General features: G+C 42.9%; 1 protein-coding gene across 1 annotated transcript; it reads left to right on the top strand.

Annotated features, from left to right (window-relative positions):
• The first annotated feature begins 5556 nt into the window (after positions 1 to 5556).
• LOC141111783 (borealin-2-like) lies at positions 5557 to 16331 on the top strand. Its single transcript, XM_073603919.1, has 10 exons — positions 5557 to 5692; positions 6761 to 6889; positions 8367 to 8410; positions 8498 to 8558; positions 10150 to 10235; positions 10367 to 10422; positions 11414 to 11500; positions 12743 to 12842; positions 15792 to 15878; positions 16151 to 16331. The coding sequence occupies exons 1-10, from the start codon at positions 5557 to 5559 to the stop codon at positions 16214 to 16216; spliced, it is 852 nt and encodes a 283-aa protein (XP_073460020.1). The 3' UTR covers positions 16217 to 16331.
• The last annotated feature ends 6040 nt before the right edge of the window (positions 16332 to 22371 follow it).

Below are 22371 nucleotides of genomic sequence, written 5' to 3'. Positions count from 1 at the left end.
ACGGGGATATCATATGTTTGAGACTTTTTTGGCAGCCTAGCCATGTACAGGGGCCCAAAATCCAATAAGCACCTTCAGGCTTTCAAGGGTCGTAAATTAAGCATTTAATTTCCTGACTGCCTATCATCAAATTTTCAGAGGCCCTAAAATGCCAGGACAATATAAACACCCCCCAAATGACTCCTTTTTGGAAAGTGTATATAACCCAAGGTATTTGCTGGGAGGCATGTTGAGTCTTTTGAAGATCTTTTTTGCAACAACTTTTTGGAAAATTAACTTTTTTTTTTTTTAATAAATACAGTAATACCTTGGATTGCGTGTAACACGGTTAACAAGTGTTTCGCAATACAAACTATTATTCTTTTTTAAATCCTGACTCGGTTTGCGAAACGAGCAGGATTCAAGCCTCTGTGGTGTGCAGTACCGCATTTGGCCAGAGGTGCGGGGCCGCCGGTGCCACTCGGAAACACTCAGGAAATACTTTGTTTCCGAGCCTTTCCGAGGGATTCCGAGTGTATCGGAGCCGTCTGAGTATTCCGTGTCTCTCCGGCGCCCCCCCCCCCACCTCTGGCCACAGGCAGTACTGCACACAATAGAAGTCAATGTGGAACGAATTATCTTCGTTTTCATTGACTTCTATGGGGAAACTCACTTTGATATGCAAGTGCTTCGGATTACAACTAATCTCCTGGAACGGATTATGCTCATAATCCAAGGTTCCACTGTATCACTTTACTGAGATATTTCTCACACACTTGGGTATACGTGGCATCACACCCCAAAACACATTCTGCTACTTCTCCTGAGTATAGGGGCACCACAAATGTGAGACCTTTTGGGAGCCTCAGCCACGAGGGCCCAAAAATCCAATGAGCACCTTTAGGCTTTCAAAGGATGTAACTTGTGCTATACCTATCACAGTTTCAGTAGCCATAAAATTCCCGGATAGTACAAATAACCCCCTTTTTTTGGAAAGTAGACACTCCAAGGTATTTGCTAAGAGGCATGGTGAGTATTTTGCAGATTTCATTTGTTGCCACAAGTTTTTAGAAAACGAGAACAAGTGTTTTTTTTTTTTTTCTTTTTTAATTTCTCAAAACCTTGTAACAAAAAAATAAGATCTGCAAAATACTCATCATGCCTCATCAAATACCTTGTAGTGTCTACAAGAAATGGGTAATTTGGGGGGGGGGGGGGTGTTTGTACTATCCTGGCTTTTTAGGGCCTCCAAAACAGTGATAGGTAGTCAGGAAATGAAATGCACAAGTTACGCCCATTGAAAGCTGCATTTAGCTTGATTTGCCTGCAGTTTAGGGCGATTTTATAGTCAAAACCTTTTTCTACGTTAATGCATTTCCTGCATTGAGGTAATAAAACATCCCACTAAATTCCCCCCCCCCCCCCCCCCCCCCCCAACACTTCCAGATCATGCCCTGTCCTGGCTGCAGCAGTGCTCTCTTTTGCTGGATGCACAGGAAGACCGCGGAGCCTTAGGCCTGTAAGGAGCAGGCAGGGGGTGCTGCTGAGCCATGTCCCAATACAGCTTGCTTTGGGGGCCCCCTTCAAGAACAAGGAGCGGAAAGCGCCAGTAGGGGAAACCCAGAAGAGCGCGTAAGGGGCCACTCTGTGCAATATCAGAGCAAGTAAGTATACCCTTTTTTATTTTAAAACAAACAAAAAAAAATATGACTTTAAGGCTCCTTTCACACCTGAGCGATCTGCAGCGACAACCATAGCCACTTTTTTTTTTTTATCTTTTCTTTTTGTTTTTTACTTGAGCTTTTTTGGAGTGGCACCATTCATTTCAATAGGCCTCTCTCTGCTCCAAAAACGATCAAAAAAAAAAAAAAGCTCATGTACTAAATCTTGGCACACAGCTAGGAGCGTTCGCAATTTTTCCACGATTTGGCGCTCGACAATCACGGCAAAAAAAAAAAAATAGCACTGCGTTTCCATTAAGAAATAATGGCATCGCAAGCGCGTTCTGCGTTTTGTCACGATTCTGCATGTGATCCAGAACACCCAGTTATGAATGGAGCCTAAAGTATTACTAAACCTACAACAGTAAAATCAGTCTGTATATGCAGTAAAGCATGCTTGTTATACTCACTGTGGAACCTAAGGGGTTAATCCTCTGCATTGTGTAAAAAGGCTGTTTGATCCTGTCTTCTCTGATCCTTCCCTTCTTCCACAGTCCCCAATCCATCTGCTGATAGAACAGGGGCTAGGGGACAAGCTGCACATGCTCAGTATAGTTTGTATTTCTAGAGAGTTTTTTTTTTTTCTTGGGAGGGTGCATGTGATCAGTACAGGGCCAATCAGCACTGTCCAGACAGAGGGTCAGGGGTCCTGCAGCCTCATAGGGCAGTCAGAGGAGAATGAAAACTCCTCCTACAAGCTTTAAGCAGACACTGATAGAAGTCACAATACTGCTGATGAGAAAAGGTATTTAGCAGTTTATATGTGTTAAAATAATTGTATTTCTGTGTACTGTGGGAGACCAGATCTAGTGAATGCAGGCTCCTGGGTTTAGTAACACTTTAAGATTGCTACTCCCATCAATATTTAAAAAAATGTGGAGGCTTTAAAATGTGTTGGGTTTTTGGGTGTTGATTTACTAAATGGAGGATAAGAGTAGAATTAAATGGGACACTTTCCCTTTAATAGTCTGTGCCTAAACGTGATATAGTGAATGCAGGTTCCTGGGTTTAGTAACACTGTAATATCACTTTAAATGCACCTCATTGCATCAAACAAAGTGCAGCCCAGCGCCAAGGCAGGTCAAGCACAGCCTCCAAACTGTTGTGTACGGCTCCGAACAAAGTCAATAAGGTTTTTTTGCTAACCTGAGTTTGACATGCGTTCTAAACGCACATAAACAACGCCTGTCAACATGAGTCCTGATACACAATGAGGGTACCTTGTAAAGGAAGGCAGCCTACCCTCGTGCTCACACAAACACAAGGCGAATGTACACACTGACATTTAATATCTATAAAATTGACCCCAGGACCTCAGCGCTGCAAGCCATAAAAAATCCTAACCCCTTGGTCCACTTAGCACTCATCCATACCTCCCAACGTTTTGAGATGGGAATGAGGGACCCCTACTAGCAAACGTATGTGGGCATAGGACACACCCCCTGCCACACCCCTTAAAGGGTCATAACTAAAAAAAAAAAAAAAAAAAAAGGGTTAATTAAATTCACAAGTGCTTTTTTTTACCACCAATATTCCTTTATATTGGCTTTTAAAAATGAAAAATGCAGCAATTTAGAATTTGGATGAAAGGTTTAGCACTGGGAAACACTTTTTGAAAGATAAAAAGTGCATTTTATATACAACTATGTAGATCAGATCACAATGAGGGACAAATGAGGAGGAATGAGGGACAGAGGGACATTGCTCCAAATCAGGGACAGTCCCTCCAAATCAGGGACAGTTGGGAGCGATGCTCATGCAAGCCATGCCTATTGAGCTGTGTTGATCAACACAAGGACACAGAATACAATTGTTTTCTATGTGCCCTGCATGCAATATACAGACACTTTGCATAAAAAGTAACACAAAAACACATGACAACACCTATCAACAACAACAACAAAAAATAGAAATGTATTATTTTAATCTTTGGTGTTGCCTGTAGAGAATAAAAAGACATCGAACAACGCAGTTCAATGTGCAACAAAATGCAACCCAATGCGTTGAAAAAAATGCATGTTATCATGCATCAACATGCATGCGTTTTCTGCAGCCTCATTAATGCAAGAATGGAAACACTAAAACAATCCGTTCTGTGCCAGCAGTGGGGGTCAGTGCCTTCTTAACCTTTTTATTTTTTGGAAACTTTATTGAAATGGCAAGGTGACATTCCAATAATTCCTATGCACTATAGAAGGGGTCTCCAAACTTTCTAAACAAAGGGCAAGTTTACTGCCCTTCAGACTTTAGGGGGGCTGGACTAGGTCATTGGGAGTAGAAAAGTTGCCGACATCAGTGGGGAAAAATAACGCCCTATCGTTTGTTTCAATTGAAGTAATTGTACCCCATCATTGATGTCAGTGGGAGAAATTGTGCCCCATCATTGGTGTCAGTGGGAGGAATTATACCCCATTGTTGGTGTCATTGGAAGAAATTGTACCCCATCGTTGGTGTCATTTGAAGAAATTGTACCTCGTCACTGGGAGGATTTGTGCCCTATCATTGGTGTCATTGGGAGAAATTGTGCCCCATTGTTGGTGTCATTGGGAGGAATTTTACCCCATTGTTGGTGTCATTGGGAGGAATTATACCCCATCGTTGGTGTCATTGGAAGAAATTGTGCCCTATCGTTGGGAGGATTTGTGCCCCCATCATTGGTGTCATTGGGAGGAATTGTGCCCCATCATTGGTAGGAATTGTGCCCCATCGTTGGTGTCATTGGGAGGAATTGTGCCCCATCGTTGGTGTCATTGGGAGGAATTGTGCCTCGTCATTGGGAGAAATTGTGCCCCATCGTTGGAGTCATTGGGAGGAATTGTGCCCCATTGTTGGTGTCATTGGGAGGAATTGTGCCCCATTGTTGGTGTCATTGGAAGAAATTGTGCCCCGTCATTGGGAGGATTTGTGCCCCCATCATTGGTGTCATTGGGAGGAATTGTGCCCCATCGTTGGTGTCATTGGGAGGAATTGTGCCCCATCGTTGGTGTCATTGGGAGGAATTGTGCCCCTACATCGGCATCAGTGGGGTAAATTATGCCCTATTGTTGGTATCAGTGGGTGAAATAGTGCCCCAAGGGCCAGATAAAAAGCAAGCAAAGAGCGGCATTTTGGAGACCACTGCACTTCAGCATTGCTGCGGTGCAAAAACTGATTGTGATGCACCGCAATGCCTTCAGGGCTTGTCCGCACTATGTGCAGTGACTGTCATTTTTTGGCACTGGATAAATGTCAGTCACAGCAAGGTCACCTAAAAAATAACTCTTTTCTATGCCACCGTTCACACTGCACGCTACATTTTTCCAGTGCACTGGATGGCACCGCATGACACCGCACTATTGTGCAACATGATGTGCTTTTGTGCAGACACATAAATAAAGTGTCACTTTGAGTACTTCAAATAAAGTAAAACAGAAAAAAAAAGTAAAGTGCAATGCGAGGATAGCACAGCTCACTGCAGGGAACAACTGACAGCCGCAGCACACCGAACATGTAATATACAGGGAATGTGAACCAACCCTAAACACTGCATGTTAATGTGCATACATTTCTATACATTGTGATGTGAATGAGCCCCGACCCAAAGCTGTGCTACACATACTCACATTACAGGTGCTGAATAAAGACCACGCCCCTCTGCAGGTTAAGCTCCACCCCTCTCTTTAGTATTGCACACCTTATATGCTCACCCCTCCCTGAAGATCATAGCTCCACCCCCTTGTGATATAAAGCAGGTGACTACTCTCTGAACCACACCTATGTGACCAGATTAGTGGCCTACAAGGTGATCAGAGCACGGCCTTTAGTGGTTATCAGGCTTGACTCAGTTTGTGGTCTGTAAAGAGACTTATTGAGTACAATGCATGCAAAAAGGACCAGGAAGCAAGCGGGCAGAGCGAAGGGCAGCGGAGATTCTGGTTTAGGACTGGTGGACCCCCTGCAAGAGCAGAAGAATGAGAAGATTCGCCTCTTCATGTTGGACTTTATTCAGCAAAGTGAGTCTGACAAACCAATTACATTTGAAGTGGTAATACTCTGCAAGCTGTGTTATGAGTGACTGAGCCCCATAGAAAAATGAATAAAGTGCAAATAACACCACCCCCATCTTGGTTTGGGCCCCATAGCAGTTGTATGGTCTGCAATGGCTAAAGTTTTGGCTCTGGGGTCACATCTATGCAGCACTGGGACAAGGTGATACAGGGCAAAGATGCCAAACTGGTTAGTAGTGCTGTCCATGTAACTACTCGTATCAGCCTTGTAGAAGAAGCAACTGGCACCCCCATCCCTGCAATAAACCATTGTTCCCAGGGCAGCCTCCCCTCTTGCCCCAGCCTTGCATTTTATGCATATTGTACATTGGTCTCATCTAGAGCTGTAACTACAGGTGATTGAGCCCCATAGTAAAACCAATAAAGGGGGGGGGGGCACCTTATCTCCCTTGTACAAAATAGTAATTGGCTTTGCAGCTTTGGGGACCCATAATGTTTGCATCTTTAGTTACAGCCTTGGTCACATATGCATATTGTGTGATGGTTCAGAGATGTAACTAAATGCAAATGGGCTCTTATAGCAAAATCACTATGCACCCACCCCAACCCTCTTTCTCCTCAATCTTCTTTCTTTTCTTTGGTTGTACAAAATTGTTATCATCATAGCGACTGAATAGGTGTGTGTGTGTGTGTTCTATCACTTTGTGGCTTCTGGGCCATAGCAGTTGCGTGGTTGGCTATGACTATTTTATGCCCCATACCAAATCCCATTACGGGGGAGGGGGGGGGGGTAATGTTGACCTTTGGTATGTGTACACCACTGTCCAGCAGCTTTAAGGGGGGCAGCAAAAATGTAGATCCACTGCCTGTCTTTACCCCCCCCCCCCCCCCCGATTCCAAATGTAAGTGTAAAGATCTTAAAATTGGGTCATGACCAGGTTCTGGTGTATTGAAGTTTTCCACCTGGTTCCTCTGGTAAGGGTGTATTCACAACAGGTGTTGCTTTGTAAGAGCTCACCCCTCTTTCCAAAAATATTTAATTCTAAAGTAAACTTCTGTTTACCCTCCTGCTAGAAAAAGACCGCATTAAGGAGGTAAAAAAGGAGCTGGAGGTCCTCAGCGCTATCCCAGACCAGATCCTGGAGGTGGAGCTCCTGAAGATGCCGCTTTCCATCCGACAGATGAAGGTTGGAGACTATTACAGTGAGTCATTTTTAGGCACAGACTATTAAAGGGAAAGTGTCCCATTTTATTCTAATCTTCTCCATTTATTTCTGAAATCAACACCCAAAAACCCAACACATTTTAAAGCATCTACACTTTAAATATTTATGGGAGTAGTAATCCTAAGATAGGCCTGCTTCTCCTGCTGCTACTCCCTATGTTTCAATCCAGTGAAATGGCCTTAAGGGCTGCCATTGAAGCAAATGAGTGACCTTATGGGGTTGATTCTCTAAACTTTGTGTGTGTGTGTGTGTGTGTGTGTGTGTGTTTTTGTTTTGTTTTTTTTCCCCATATGGTTTAAGTTAGAAGCTGATTGGCTACCATGCACAGCTGCACCAGATTGTGCACTCTCCAGTTGCAGTAAATCATCCCCTATATTCCCTTTTATACGAGACCGACAATGGCTTCCTGCTTCCGAATGCTGCCCTCTGAGGATTCCAATTAAGGATGAGCTCGGGCGTGTACTTTGTGGGCGCACGCCGTCAGTCGTGAGTGCTCCCATTCCCCAGCAGAGAAGCCAATCATCGGGTTCGGTGGACTCTGTCTGCCAGCCACCCGCAATCGTTCACCGCAGTGGGATCTGCCTATGTAAACAAGGCAGATCTGTTCTGTCAGTGGAGGTTCTGTCAGCTAAGTAGGAAGATGGATCTGTGTGTTTCCCCAGTCACGCAGTCCCCCATACAGTTAGAACACACAGTGAGGGAACACATTTAACCCTTTGATTGCCCCTCATGTTATCCCCTTCCCTACCAGTGTCATTAGTACAACAGTGCATATTTTTAGCACTGATTACTGTAATGTCGCTGGTTCCCAAAAATGTCAGATGTCTGTCTGCCGCAATGTTGCAGTCCTGCTAAAAATCACTAATCTCCACCATTACTAGTAAAATAAATAAATCAAAAAATGTCAAATCTATCCCCTATTTTGTAGATGTGAACTTTTGCCCAAACCAATCAATATACGCTTTTTGGGATTTTTTTTTTTTGTTTATAGCGCAAAAAATAACCAGAGGTGATCAAATGCCACCAAAAGAGCTCTATTTGTGGGAGAAAAAAGACATCAATTTTGTTTTGGGTACAGCGACGCACGACCGTGCAATTGTTAGTAACGCAGTGCCGTATTGCAAAAAAATGGCCTGGTCAGGAAGGGGGGTAAATCCTTCTGGGGCTGAAGTAGTTAAAGAAGCAGCAGCAGACTGATGAGCTGCTCTGTCACTTTGCCTGCTCCTCCTATCTGCATGCTCCTTGCACTTTAGGACATCTAATAACTGCTTATGCTGCCTCTCCCTCCCTAATTTGGGTTCTGCTACACGGGACGGCACAAGAACTGATGCCAGGTCAAATTAAGATACTACTTGCAAATATGTACAGTACATACAGATTAATGTTTGTTTTATGATCTACTTCAATGATCTAATGTCAAATGCTCCTCAGACATTGTCACTAATTCATTCCAGAGCTGATGGGAGCAAACAAAGTGGAGGCTGCTGCATTGCCAAAGGTGAGGCCTGCTGGCTATATTGGGAGCCGTACATGACTTGGAGCTTTTTTAAATAAAATTTAAGTGTTCAACTGCTTTTATTTGCAGGTGGACAGTCTGGATGAAGAGCTATGTGAAGCCAAACTTGTAAGAAAGAACAGCAAAAGAGGCAAGGTTTAAGTTTCTTTCCTGGTCATTCTTGGATTTACCAGAGGTGCTGTGGGTTGGCATGTTCCCATTGGCACACATTTCCCCCAATTTATTTGGTTACACTCCTAATAATTCACATGCAACACAAGAGGGGGTGGGATTTTACTAAAACCGGAGCACACAATCTGGTGCAGCTGTGCATAGTAACCAATCGGCTTCTAGGTTTTTGTCATGCTTAATCACTTTATATCTGGGCCAATACTGACACTTTTTTCTCCTACATGAGACAAATCTGGCTTTTAAAATTTACAAATGCACCAATTTTTAAATTGGATGGAAGGTTTAGCACTGAGAAACACTTTTTGAAATAAAGTGCATTTTATATAAAGATCATACCGGAAAGAGGGACTTTGCTCCAAGTCGGGGACAGTCCCTCGAAATCGGGGACACTTAAACTATGCACATGGGAGATACAGAACACTTTATGCCTAGCACAATGCACATCGGAGCCCTTGGGTCCACCAGGGAGAACACTTTATACACAACCCACAGGGGGAGGCACTGACTCCTCCAGAACACATTAGGCAAAAAACACGCATGGGAGACCTTGGCTCTGCCAGAAGCGCACATATGCACTACACAACTCATAACTTTGTTCCACCAGAGAACACTATGCCCAATGCACATGGAAGAACTTGGCTTCATCAGAACATTTTATTTTTTTCCCAGCTTTGGTCAAATGGCCTAGATTTTAGTCTTTAACATGGTCTAGTGCCATGGCCTGGGGGGTGGTGTTCTGTGACCTTCCATGCCCCCAAAACAACCAACCTGTCTCTAACCCACATTGAGAGTTCTAGCTCAGTGTTGTTACCCACTCCCTGAGCAAAAGTGGTCAACTGTCTTGGGCTCAATAACTGTAATCTGCTCCTCCTCTGCTTTTTTTATGCAGACAAAATACTTCCAAGAAGTTGGTACACCTTAAACACTTCCATAATGCTGAATGTCCTATGACCTCCTGGGCTTTGGATAGAGATGTTCTGCTGGTGATTCCCTGCACAGCCGACTTGTTTTTAAAGGATGTATCCGACTTAAAATAGTAGCAAATTTTAAAATGAAACAAAATTTCGGACAAAATTTGAATTCTAATTTCCAAATAGAATATAACCATCTTCCAAAAATGATAAATTTTGACTTTTGAAAAGAATCGAAAGAAAATATAACAATCTTTCGAATAGAATACACTTGAATTCCATTAAAATGTTCTCAATTTGGTTGAATTTGAATAAACAAAGCTAATTCCAAAAACGAATTTATGTAAACTTTTTCATTCTGCCCATGTCCAATCACAAACCTTTTAAAACCTTTAAACCTTTGCATAGCTTAACCTTTCGATCTTTACTATCCAATATAAATTAAGGCTGTCTTTCAATATACTTTGAGGAAATAAGATCTGAGGGGAAATGTGGACCACCAATAAACAAATTTGAGGTTCTAACCCAAACCTGTACATTTTAAACACCCTAAAGTTTTTGTTTTGATGTTAGTTAAGTTATCAAAAGCACTTTGCGTTGAGAAGTTATATTTGGGATTTGACCCTTGTCTTTTTGTAGTTAAGGTGACGACATCTACAGAATACCACGATCCCGTTGGCTCTAAAGGGATGTCCACCACCCAGAAGAGTAGGACTGTCCAGAAGGTGCGTCTGTCAAATAGAATATACAATCAAAATATGATAGAACTACATAAAGATAATGTAGACCTTTTTGCTGTCTGATTTCCTATTAAAACAATATTTTATTTATATATTTTTTTTGTTTCCCCTTCCAGATCACCAAAAGTAAATCTTTTGTTGGTGACAGTTCCAAGAAGCCCACCATGTTAAGGTAGCTTAAGTGTTTGGAGGCCCTCCAACTTGTTTCACTGAAATCTGCAACTTCTCTGTGCACTCCCTGACCCCCTACCTGTTTTTTTTTTTTTTTTTTTTCGTCTTACCCCAAAGGTAGGTGAGCAGGGAAGGTGCAGAGAAGAAAGGGTGGGGACCAGAACCAGCAGAGATGGTTGGGGCCTGCAAAACAAGCATTGGTCAGCGATGAGGTGGCCTGGGACTACAGCATTTCTTGTAAGAATTGGGTGGGTGGGCACTGCTGTATTACTAGATAAGAATGGGGTGGGTAGTGTGTATTAACGAGCAGCTATTCTGCAGCCCCTGTAGGTATGTAGCACTAACAGATTGTGCAGCGCTTTACAATATAACGGGAGATCACAGTTACAATACAAGAGGGCTCTGCTCATAATTGTTTATGCTCTAATGGGTAAGAACTGTGGGGGATGAGCTGATAGAAGAATTAAAATTTGGTGTGATAGGAAACAAGAGAGTTGGAGCAGAAGGTTACTGGAGGAGCAAAGAGGGCAGTTTGGGTGATATTTGGAGACAAGATTGGTGATGTTGCTAAGGGCTGAGTTATGGATGGCTTTGCATGATGTTGGCGTTATGAATTTAATTTGGGTAATCACATCCCAGTAGAGGGATTGGCAGAGAAGGTGTGGCACACTGAGCGGTTGGTGAGGTAGAGGAGTCTGACAAAATGTAAAAATTCTGATTATATACAAACAAAATTCTTGCTACAGTATTCTCACTAAATTTGGGGTCCAACATATCACAAGAAGCCCAGTAATATCTCCTCCTAGGCTATGTCTGGTGTATATATTATATAATGTATATATTTTTTGTTTTTTTTATTATATTTTTAGATTCCATTTTCTGGTGGTAAATGGGCTTTTTAAATTGGCATTTTTGGGGTGGGGGCTGCAAAATTGTGACTCTATTGTGGGGTTTTTGTACTGTGACATATGACCATTTTTACTTCATTTTAGATCCATATCTGCCACCCCCCTCGGTAAAGCGCCCAAGAAGTTTTTGTCGTCCACTTCAATCGGTCGAACGGAATCTCAAATGTCCAGGTACCACTTGGCCTATGTAGATGTGGGTGAAGGGTGGAAAGATGTCTTGTCAGTTTATTAGGTGGACCCTCCAGTATTCTCTGGTGCAGTGGATGTAAATAGACATGCGAGTTTACACCTGCTTACATTAGATCCTATCTGCTAAAAACAGACATGGAGATCTGTCCCCCCCCCCCCCCTCCCCTCCATCTAGTACAGGGATATGCAATTAGCGGACTTCCAGTTGTTGCAGAACTACAAGTCCCATGAGGCATAGCAAGATTCTGACAGCCACAAGCATGACACTCAGAGGCAGCGGCATGATGGGACTTGTAGTTTTGTAACAGCTGGAGGTCCGCTAATTGCATATCCCTCATCTAGTGGATCGGATGGCAGTCAAGTGTAAACAGGTGGTCTGTTTACATCCAACTGCCCATAGAGGACAGTGGGCTGTGTCTGCTCTGCATTTGTGGAGCAGACAGACTAGTAATTTGCTTGGTTAGGTTCAGTGGCTAGATGTGCCTAAAGTCTTTTATAAATAAATGTGAGTTCCCCCCCTCCTTTAATATATATATTTATTAAATAAATTTTTTTTTTTTCTTGTATTACTCAATTATGGTGCTGGAGGAGTATTTAATGGATTACAAGTGCAGTGATGTCCATTGTTAACTGAGTCCTTCTGCTATGGTGTCAGATGAGACTTGACTTCCATTCACACACCAAATCTAGGATACACTACAGCAAAACAAATATTAAAGTGCTGTGCTACTCCCCAGGAGGATGACCGTTGGGCAACACTTGCCTTCATCCAACTGTATAAACCGTCACAAATTGCATAACAAAATTACAGACCTCAAAGTGCAATGTGTATAAAGAGTAAGTCCATATAATTTTTTTTATTTATATGGACTTTTCTACACATTGGAGTATGGCACTTGATCCATGAGACTATCTAACTTGTGTTTCACAATTTTCGTCACTTGGTTTTTAGTGTTCTATGGAGGTAAGCGTTGGACTAACGTTCATCCTCCTGGGCAGTAGTGCAATACTTTAAAATATTTAATGGATGACATTGCTGTGCAGGCAGAGCTACAGAGTTCAGGTGAGGAGCTCGCAGGTAGAAGAACTTGCAAGTTCTAGAAGGGGGGGGGGGGGGAGAGTGTAATCTTTGGTTCATGCTACACTCATATTCAGGGTGTACCATGGTCATTGTTGGAAAGGTAGACTTCTCTTCACTCTTTAAACATCCCTTGTCTGTATCAGATGCACCAGATCAACGCGAAACAGGGTGAAATCTTCACTGACTGACCACCAGTTCCTGGATGGTGTCCCGCTTCTTCATATACCGCTAGTAGATGGCCAGGTAACTATTGCAAATGTTCCCTCAAACTTCTTTGCCTTTTTCATGCTTGCTGCTCTTATTGTAATTTATAAGATGTGTGGTGTTTTTTGTTGATCCCACCTCTACTGGCTATCTTTGTATTGGCTTACCCGTTAGCCTACTGATCTTTTCTGTTTTTATCTAGCATGTATTGGCTTCACAGATTGGGAAGACTTGAGTTTGGGCCAAGACTCAAATCTTTACATTATTATGTATAGGCTGGCTCTAGGATTGATGAGGGCTTCATTCGGCACTGGCCACATGTCTGGAGGCCTAGGCACTCAGTCATGTGATTTTTTTTTTTTTTTTTTTTTTTTTTTTGGTTTAGGCTGGTCTATAGTAGAAGGAAATGCCAAGCAGCTTATGGATGACACTATTATAAATTCAAACCCCTTGAAATTTTCCACATTTTGTCATGTTGCAACCAAAAACATAAATGTATTTTATTTGATGGACCAACACAAAGTGGCACATAATTGTGAAGTGGAAGGAAAATGATAAATGGTTCAACATTTTTTACAAATCTAAAGTGTGGCATGCATTTGTATTCAGCCCTCTTTACGTTGATACCCCTAACTAAAATCTAGTGGCACTAATTGCCTTCAGAAGTCACCTAATTAGTAAAGTGTGTAATTTCATCTCCGAATAAAATACAGCTGTTCTGTAAAGTCCTCAGGTTTGTTAGAGAATCTTGGTGAGCAAACCGCATCATGAAGGCCAAGGAACACACCTGACAGGTCAGAGATAGTTGTGGCAAAGTTTAAAGCTATATATATATATATATATATATATATATATATATATATATATATATATATATATATATATATATATATATATATATATATATTCTCTATTGCGTAGAGTAGCAGCACAATCTGACTTAATTTAGTATGAATATACAATAAAGCATGTTGGCTTTTTTTTCTTCAGCTATCCCAGCTGGGAGGGTAGGAGTTAATACCTTTCTGAGTTCTTTGGTCTCTTGGTGGGCTCTTCTCTGGGTCCAGACCACTTGGCCTGTGACATATATTGGACAGTGGTCTGGCCCGAGAGGCATCCCCATAGAGAAACCCAGAGGGAGGTGGCAGAAGGATGCTATCAGAACTTGGGGTTTGCCTTGAAGACACTAGCACTGATCTGTGCCTTTTTGAGGATTGACATGTACAGAGAATGTCTCTGAAGGATTGCAATTGGATGAAACCTTAGCAGGTATGCTGGGGCAGCTCTCAAACCTGTAGCAAGTTGGGCAATTGGAAATAATGCCTTTTATTGTTGGGACTGTGAAATTTCTACTTGCACCTTAAGCAAAGTGATTAAACTTTTTGTCCTTGTTCTGAAATTAAACTGAAAGAGGTCTAATGTAAGTAACCGGCACACATAGTTCACTGAGTGAGCCCTAATGCATTGGGGAATGAAGACATAGGTGTGGAGTACTGTGAAGACACAAGTGGTTACCTAGAGTAGGGGTCTCTAAACATAAACAAAGGGCCAGTTTACTGTCCAAGCGCTAGGGACCAGACTGGGCGCTGGGAGAGTCCTGGCGTTAGTGGGTGTAAACCATGCCCCACTATTAGTACTGGGAGTGGAATTGTGCCCCATCATTGGTGTCGGTGGGGAAAAAATGTCCCTGGCATCAGTGGGAGTTAACCATGCCCTGTTAGTATTGGGGGCAGGGGATGAATGGCGCTGCATCGTTGGTGTCAGTTGGATGAATGGTGCTCCACTGTTGCTGACAGTGTGGGCAACAATGTCCCAAGGGCTGGATAAAACCAAGCAAAGGGCCTCGTCCAGCCCCTGGGCTGCAGTTTGGAGACCACTGACCTAGAGCAACAGTTTAAAAAGCAGTCTAACGATTAGTTTACCAGTTATGGGTGGAACAGCCTCTAGCAGCAAGGGAGAAGATGGCAGTCACCACCAGCAGTCTGTCTCCCAGAGCAATGGGAGTGGATTCGTGCTAGAGGTTCCCATCCTGTAAAGAGGTATGGAAGGTCAAGAGTTAAATGAGGTGCACATGTGGAGCCCACGCAGAGTGTCTGGTGGGGCCCACTCAGCTACTGGGAATATTATTGGAAACCGCTGGCCAGGTGAATGTGGGCTTTGGCTCAGCATGACCCTCCAAAATGCAAGTTACAAAGAAGTACATTGTCACAGGGACCTGAGTGTTTACTGGAGAACAGTTGCAATGCAAGTGTCTATCTCTTATGCCCTGTACACACGGTTGGACATTGATCGGACATTCGACAACAAAATCCATAAATCCTTTATTCTGAGCATGCGTGGCACTTTGTGTGTCGGATTTGTGTACACACGATTGGAAATTCCGACAACGGATTTTGTTGTTGGAAAATTTTATAGCCTGCTCTCAAACTTTGTGTGTCGGAAAATCCGATGGCAAATGTGATGGAGCCTACACACGGTCCTATCACACATTTGCCCTCGGAAAATCCGACCGGGGCATAAGAGTGGAGGCCTGCCTTAAGGTTGAGTTACGGCAACCTCGGCCTTGTCCCAGGGCATTGATGAAGACTACCTAAAACACAGGTACCATGTCTGTGTGGTATATTGTCCCTGTAAAAGCGTTTAACCAAGCCCAGAAGAACCCACATGGGGTTGGCGTCCAACTAAACCGTAAACATGGAGGACTTGACAAACCACCTAGCTACTCCTGTAGGCCCCACCTGCCCGCCAGCCTACAGTCAAGGCACCAACTAGAACCTAGGCAAGGACTAAAAGATAAAAGCTACATACTTGGTGGCAACATCAACTGCTGAAAATGCTTAACTTGAGGGTTTGATTACTTTAAATTACTTTTCTGAGCATTCAGATTGGCTAAAGGTTCATAGGTCACCTGACATTTCATGCCTCCTGTGGCTCTTTGCATGATGACATGTTTTAATGTTCATTTAAATCGCTATCTTTTCTTTTTAGACACTGTCTTCAGCCAATGATGATCTGGAGTCTGTGGATGTGGAGCTGCTGAGACCGGACACTGTACAACACATTCACACTCTTGTAGTAAGCCTAACCACCCATGTAAATGTACACTAGCAGCAGTGTTGTATTATGCTATTTTCCTTTATTTCCAGATGTTGTTCTGCTCAAGACGGTGAGTCTGAACAGTTAGGGCTGGTTAATACCATGTGGTTGAGCTGTGTTTGCATACCACTGCATGGGTATAGTGTGAACATCGTATGGAAAACTGGTGTATGGTGTCAACAGGGCACATGGAAAACAAACTCAGCTGAATGGGCAAGGTGTAAAACTTTTCTTTCCCCCCCCCCCCCCAGGGTCGGCTGACCAATTTGTGCACCAAGGCATACACACAGCAGCAGGGATCCAGCCCAGTGACCTGAGACACGACCACATGTGAACGGAGGCTGCATGAATATTCTACATGCTATGAAAATGTTGTTCTGATCAGTTTTTAGTGTCTTTTAGCTAATATTTTAATATGTTGATTAAATGTAATAAATTATAAATAAATTTGCTGTCTTGGCTACAAACTTGTCTGTAGTATTGTCACGGAACGGGTATTTCTCATAGGTGTGGGTTGGCATTCCCATAACTTGCAGGCAGGTGATGGGTAGACTGTTATCCTTCCTGCAAACCCTCTGGTACTAATCACTTACTGTGTTCATTCACAAGCTGAAGAATACTAAACAGTTTAACCATGGTTCAGTGGTGAATGAACAGGAAGCCGCTTGGCACAGGACACTTGCCATTCGTTCACCAGTGTAGCTGAGGCTGCAGAGAAAGGGACTGGGCAATCTGTTCTCGTCGGTCCCTTTCTCAAAAGTGAGACATCAGGTGTCTGTTTAGACCCCCTGGCATTTTTTACCAAAGCCCCCAGAGGGGCTCCTTTAAAAAAAAAAAGTGTAATAAAATTGTAAGTCTGTTTTTTAATACTGTGGGGTGCACACCCTAACGCAATAGGCTGCGCATGCTTATGGTAGTGCTTGCGTTTTGTAGAGTTTTACTCCAAGTAGGATTAAAAAAGGCCATCAATACTTGCTTTTAATCTGACATTCTAACCTGCTGTACTTCTACTCCACCACAAGATTCCCTGAGTCCTCCAGGTTAAAGATGTCCATTATCTCCCTTGGAATACAGGAAGGCAGGGCCATGATGCCCTCTCTTGTGTTCTCTAAGGGGGTGTCACCGCAGCACCCTTTATTCATAGTGTGTTGAACCTTTATTTGGTGCTGATGTCACTTCAACCCTACACTCAGCATTAGAAAAAGGCTGTCCCAGCCCATTAAAGATGCCTGAAATCGCATGACTGTCCAAATAACAGTATTGAACCCCCCCCCCCCCCCCCCCCCCCAAAAAAAATAGTGTGGCTTACAAAACCTTAGATTGTAAAATGTTATAAAAAAAAACAAACATGGTATACGTACCTGCTCTGTGCAATAGCATTGCACAGAGAAACCTGGAACCTCCTTGGGTTCTCCAGCAGTGGTCCTGCTTCCTCCTCTTCTTGGTGTGCCACTGTGGGAAGCTGCTCCCTATTGTGGCACACATGCATGCTTGATCCTGAGCTGTGCTGCCTGTGTCCATTGACAAACCGCAAGGCTTGGCCCTGCCCCAGGATGTGACTGACAGCAGGGGGGACCAATAGCTCCTGCTGCTCTCAGCCAAGCCTGTGAGCGGGGAGGGGGGGGGGGGACCTCCAGACAAATACAAAGGGGTGAAACTTGGTTTAAACGATATGCTCACTACTTTTTTTTTTTTTTTTTTTTTAACAGGTTATCCCAATGAGGGGGGGATGAGCTAAGGGTGCAAGGATAACATAGGAGCCAGAGCCTATTGTGAAAAAAAAAAAAAAAAAAAAAAAAAAAAAAAAGCTGAATGGCAGGGCCATAAACTAGTAGTGCAGGGGCCCCACAGCAAAACAGAGTGGGTGTGCTGGAAAGATGGGCACATGTAAGTAAGAGCCCGGATAGCTCAGTTGGTAGTGCACCACTTTTAATCTGGAGGTCCAGGGCCCAAGTCCCTGCTTGGGCTATGGCTTTCACCTACCTGTGAGGTCCTTGAGCTGCCAATGGAGCAGGCTATGCAGTAAGCAGCTTCCACGTCTCACACGAGTAGGGCTGATGTTTTGTGATGTCCAGGTCTGTCCTGTGTGGGGTTTTTAAACATTTGCATGTGGGTTTTTTAATTAATATTGCTGTTTTACAAATCTGAGGATTTTACTCCTGAGTTTCTTTTCCACATATTGCACAATTTTGTCCATGGATCCACTAGCGGAAGTAACCTACCATAGAGCAACCGGAGGACATCGTACTGGGATTGGTCCCCATTAATGAACTTGCAAGTACAGAAGACTCCTTTTGCTATAAGGCCAGGGAGTCCAGCAAATCTGATTGCGGATTTTTACAGCCCCCATGAGGTGGATGCATTGACATGGAGCACCACAGCACTGTTTTATAAGGAAAAGACTTTAGTGAATTGTATCATCTAATTAATTTATTTGCTTTGGACTCTGGTTCATGTAGTCCTCCATACGAAAACTTTATAGGTTTTCATTCACTTTTGTATCATTTGTCACATCCAATAGGATAGGGGTAGGCAACCTTTTGAGCAGTACTGATTTTATAACAAGATATTTCAACTTCAAACTCTCAATCATGCACAGTGGTGTAGTGGGTAGCACTCTCACCTAGCAGTAAAAAGAGTCGCTGATTCAAATCCCAAACATGACACTACCTGCATGGAGTTTGCATGTTCTCCCTGTGCGGGTTTCCTCCCACACTCCAAAGACATGCTGGTAGGGACCTTAGATTGTCAGCTCCTTGGGGGTAGGGACTGATGTGAATGTACAATGTATATGTAAAGCGCTGCATAAATTGACAGCGTACCTTAAATAATAATGAAAAGGATTTAAAAAAAAAAGTGAATGCTGCAAACTACTTTAGTAGTGAGAAATTAACATCCTGCACTCTCATGCCTCAGATCAGTCTCAATCTATGCAACTCCACACTTCAGATCACAGTCCCCCCTGCTCTTCTTCCCCACCGCTGTACCCTCCTGCTCATCTATAATATGCAGAGTGGTAATAGGAAGCAGAGATAAGACACATCCTGGCACACCCATCCTGCTGATCCAACTCTCGCATCCAGCCCATGTCCTTGTATGTGATGTCACATACAAGCATCTGGAATGGATGTGCAATGATGAGCTCAGGTCAGGGGCATTTTCTGAAAGCAGTGGGCCTGTGTGCAGGATTATAAATTTGGCCCTGTAGCTGAGAAAGTGTGGCGAGATTTTCATTGTGCTGAATACTAGCTGTGGCTTAAAGGGACACAGAGTGCTGAGAGGTTCAGTAGTGATGCAAAGGTTCAGGAATAATTTAAACAAAGTTCCCAGAAGCTCATGATTGGCTGGCAACCATTCAAGACTATTCCCTTTATCACGGGGATAGGGAGAGTAAAAAAAAAGAGGGAGGGGTATGTCTAGATATCAAGAATAATGTACAAGTGATTGTGAGAGATGACATCACTACAGGAGCTAGGGAGGAGGTGGAATCCTTATGAGTAGAGCTACTAAAGGGAAAATAATACTGGGAATATTCTATAGGCCCCCTAACCTCAGGGAGGAGGAGGGTAGATGGACCTCCTATAACAAATTGGATTAGTAGCAATGATGGGAGGTGTCATCCTAATGGGGGATTTTAATTATCCAGACATAGACTGGGTGGAAGGAAACGCGCATTCATCTAAGACCGCGCCAGTTCCAAAATGTCCTGCAGGACAATTTCATGGGTCAGATGGTAGACGCACCAACTAGAAACAAAGCGTTTACTAGACCTACTGATTACCAACAATACAGACTGGATCACAGATATGGAAATAAGGGGCAATTTAGGAAACAGCAATCACAGGTCAATTAGCATCAGTATAAATCGCACAAATAGGAATCATAAGCATAGCATACTAGCTCATTATGAATTACTTACCTGAGATCAAAGCCCCTGCATCGGCCCTCGTTCGCCTCCTCTGACGCCGCCATCTATCCTGGAGTGACTTCTGGGTATCACGGCTGCGGCGCTGTGACTGGCCGGAGCCGCAATGACGCCACGCCCGCGCAAGCGCGCTGGTGCCATTAGAAAGGGCACGCTCAGTGCACATGCGCCATAGACATCGGTGCCGCTATTTCTCCAAATATCTACTAAACCATTTAGGTTTGGGAGACATTTCTTGCACCTACAGGTAAACCTTAATCTAGGCTTACCTGTAGGTTAAAGTGGTTGTAATGGGTTTACAACCACTTTAAAAAGGTCTCATTATCTGGTAAGAATATATTTTTGTCTTGTCTATCCCCTGGGGAGCACGAGGTGATACACCTATTAATTGGAAGGATAACATCCCTAATCACCTAAGGATTAACTGGTGTTTGGACACTTTCATCACTTCAAAAATATAATGTGTTCTGGATTATGTGAAGGACTTTTAACGGTTTATATCCTCAGTGATATATAAAAGTCTTTCCTTGATATATTAATTTTGACCGCAACATTTTTTTTTTCCTTTATTCAAAGACAGGAGACAACCACTTAGGAGGTAAACATGACCTCTTCCTTTGAAGTTTTTTTTTTTTTTAATTTTTGGGGGGGGGGGGCTGGGGGACAAGGCCATTTTTTTGTGAAACGGCAGTGCTTTACTTTAACTGACAATTGCACATTCATGCAACACTGCACCCAAATAAAATCAGTCCTCTTTATTGCTTTTGTTTTCTCCCTACAAATAGCTTTCTTTTGGCAGTATTTGATCAGCACTGCGTTTTTTTTTTTGCGCTATAAACAAAAAAACAAAGACAATTTTGAACAAAAAAAAAAAAAAACTATTTTTTACTCGGTTATAAAACATATGCAAAAAAAAAAAAAAAAAAAAAAAAGAATTTCTTCGTAAATTTAGGCCTATATTCTGCTACATATTTTTTAAAAAATCCCAATAGGCGTATATTGATTGGTTTGTGCAAAAGTTAGTGTCTGTTTTTTTTTTCCAGTAATGGCAGCGATCAGCGACTTCTAGTAGGACTGCAATATTGCGGCTGACATTCTGGGGACCAGTGACACTAATACAGTGATAAGTGCTAAAAAGATATGCACTGTCACTGTACTAATGACACTGGCTGAGAAGAGGTTAACATTAGGGGCGATCAAAGGGTTAAATGTGTGCCTATCCAGTCTTTTACTGTAATGTTGGAGGTGCTTTTACTAAGGGGAAGAGAAGGAATTTCGCAGGGACACAAATTCCATCCCTTTCCTCCTGTCAGAACGGCAACCTGCCTTGCTTACATAGGCAGACCATTCTGCCTCTCTGCCCAACGATTGGCGAGTGCCGGAGGATGTCGGGTACTGTGCACCCGCTGATCGGCTTCTGCTGTGTGTAATCACAGCGGAAGCAGCACGCATGCGCACCCCCTGGACGAATCGAATCACGTATATAGAAAACACATGATCTGGCGCACCCTGTAGCAGTAAAACTGCTATAGGACAGAACGTAAGTGGTTAAAGCCTAATACAATTTATTACTGTAATGAAAATTCTGCTTTTTTGTATGGTTTTCTTAGTTCCTAAGTAACTTGGTGAGCCGGTCCATTCAACAGTGGCCCGAGTCTCCAGTGGTCAAACCTGCCCTAAATGCATGCACCTTTCCAATAATCAGTGCTGCTTGGTCAGGGCAGGCCACCGGAGACCCAGGCCGCTACTTGTGTGTGAGAGCAGCAATCTGACTTTCCAAGCTGCCAGCACAAGGTCTTTTAACCCCTTCAGCAACACTTAGGAACCCAAAAAAAAAAAAAAAACCCCCCTAAACACGCAGCCTATAGATTGCTGTATATGCAGCTCATTTTTTGTAACCTGTTCTTAGATTTGCCAAAGCTCCCAATCACATGTTCACCTACACCATTATAAACATACGCACACCACACTGACCGTACATACTGTTTTATTAACCATTCACTTAAACAAAAAAAAAAAAAAAAAAGAAAAACGTCAGAAAATGTCCAGGTAACATTGTGATTGCCCCAATCGGAACAAAATAAAATCAACAAGCGTGTTATTGGTACTGGAAATACAGGCCATGAAATTTTTTATTCTATATGTAGCAGCTCATGTAAGTGCAGCCAAAAAATACACAGCTTCAGAGAGGGGGGGGGGGGAATAAAACAAAAAAACAAAACCACTTTTTTACATGTATGAAATAAAAACAGAAAACATAAAATCTACACAAGGGACAGGCAGCCTGCAGCACCCAGCAGCTGCTGAGGAACTCAAGATCTTGTTGATTCAGCATTCAACCTCAGAAGGATTACCTGTTGCCTGACCCTAATCTACACAGACTGGTAAAAAAAAAAAAAAAAGAAAAAAAAAAAAAAAATCAAGCAGTCGGTATGGAGAGCAGTAATTGAATCTCTTCTTCATTTAAAAAAAGGGATCTGGTTTATTTATTTATTTATTTTTTAAAGCTACAGAATGGTCGAAACTGCATGTAAGGTGTGTGGTTAG

The sequence above is a fragment of the Aquarana catesbeiana genome, linkage group LG11, assembly GCF_042186555.1.
Source record: "Aquarana catesbeiana isolate 2022-GZ linkage group LG11, ASM4218655v1, whole genome shotgun sequence".
Taxonomy (NCBI): Eukaryota; Metazoa; Chordata; class Amphibia; order Anura; family Ranidae; genus Aquarana; species Aquarana catesbeiana.
The sequence above is the reverse complement of the archived record's forward strand: the minus strand, read 5'-3'. Positions and strand labels throughout refer to the sequence as shown.

Excerpts from the sequence above, each read along its gene's own strand:
- LOC141111783 (XM_073603919.1), top strand. The coding sequence starts at position 5,557 with ATGCATGCAAAAAGGACCAGGAAGCAAGCGGGCAGAGCGAAGGGCAGC. Across the intron at positions 10,423-11,413 it reads AAGAAGCCCACCATGTTAAG|ATCCATATCTGCCACCCCCC; the intron begins GTAGCTTAAGTG and ends ACTTCATTTTAG. Across the intron at positions 11,501-12,742 it reads ACGGAATCTCAAATGTCCAG|ATGCACCAGATCAACGCGAA; the intron begins GTACCACTTGGC and ends TGTCTGTATCAG.